Source organism: Egretta garzetta, unplaced genomic scaffold, assembly GCF_000687185.1.
Source record: "Egretta garzetta isolate BGI_Z169 unplaced genomic scaffold, ASM68718v1 scaffold2, whole genome shotgun sequence".
Taxonomy (NCBI): Eukaryota; Metazoa; Chordata; class Aves; order Pelecaniformes; family Ardeidae; genus Egretta; species Egretta garzetta.
This window is the reverse complement of record NW_009258894.1, coordinates 1,134,336-1,135,739: the sequence shown is the minus strand read 5'-3', so window position 1 is coordinate 1,135,739 and position 1,404 is coordinate 1,134,336. Positions and strand designations below refer to the sequence as shown.

General features: G+C 37.5%; 1 protein-coding gene across 1 annotated transcript in view; it reads right to left on the bottom strand.

Annotated features, from left to right (window-relative positions):
• The window catches only part of FAM98B (family with sequence similarity 98 member B), an 18,452-nt gene continuing 17,048 nt past the window's right edge, over positions 1-1,404 (bottom strand). The window contains exon 9 of the mRNA XM_035889784.1: positions 1-176. Within this exon, the coding sequence (XP_035745677.1) occupies positions 1-176 (176 nt within the window). The remainder of the gene's footprint in view (positions 177-1,404) is intronic.

Below are 1,404 nucleotides of genomic sequence, written 5' to 3'. Positions count from 1 at the left end.
TCATCTTCCTTGACTCAGACGCTCCTGCAGGATTAACCTGGTACCGGGGCCCCTGTGCTGGCTCTGAAGCGCTTCCACAGCACACTCGCCAGGTTTGAACCAGGCTTCTGTAGCGCCTGCTAAGGCTATCGCGCAGGCAGCCTGTCGCACCCCGAAGGCGTGCTGCTCTTCCTTACCTTGCAGTTAACTGCAAAATACCTTAGCTCAAATATGTTTTCCCATGAGGTAACGAACGTTCATTCAGCTACCTGCAAGCACCCGAGGGAGTTGAGGGAAGAGGACAAGGAGTGCAGACTGACTGCTGAAAACACAAGTCCTATTTATAGTTATATTTTATATTTACAGTCTTGCACATACAAAACAAGTTCTGTTTTACTTCATAAAAGGAAACTTCATAATTATTGAAATTAAAAAAAAAAAAGGAAACTTCCACAGTAATTGGAGGATATTTCCTTAGTTTACATAAAGACAAAAATAGTGATCATATAGTCCTAAGTAATTATTTTTTTTTACTAAGATAAATTTTAACTGAAATTCCTCAGTAATCCCAGACAATGTACTAGGGATGTCTGTTGAAATTTTCCTGTATCATTTTCTATGGCCTTCTCCATTTTGGTCAAATATATCTGTTATTTTTCATTATCATAAAAAGTAAGTTCCATTACTACTGTAAGCAGGAATTCTTCCTGACAAACACGGGAGGAACATACGATAGCAGATCCAAATCATACCACACAAGTGATGCAAATAAATAACTTCCAATACAGTACTTTATTCCTCAGTGTTTACAGCTGTTAACAAAAGTGTCTCTCTCAAATCCTGAAAAAACCCCACCCCAACCTGTTTTTCAATTCCTTATCAAACAAAACAATATTCACGTAGATATTTACTGAGTGTGACTAAACACAAAAATGCTCACAAACATATATATGAAAATCTTTCTTTTACTTACAACAGAATAATTTGAAAATACTTCTTTTCAAGACAAACATACAAAATGAGAGAAGAGGTTTAAATCAATTATTTTCATGGTATTATTGCATCTTTTGATAAATTAAAAGCATACATTCACATATCTCTGTGAAATGTGGTGGTGCTTACCTCAGTTTTTACTTCAGGTGCTTACTGGCTTCACGTTTTAGAATTACTTAAGAAAAACTGAAGTGGCCAGATTAAAAACCAAAATCTCCAACCTATTTAGATTTCCATCCTTTCCACGATCTACATAAATATAATTGATATATGATGTTGAACTAATTTAACCATTAGAATTACATGTGGGCTCACGGCTGGTTCACCGCATGGTTCACTTCATTTGGAACCGCCCTGCCTGCTACAAACAGGATAAACTGGTGAGCGTGAAGGCACCAAGGCACACCCTGCGCACACACACGCACAGAGTTA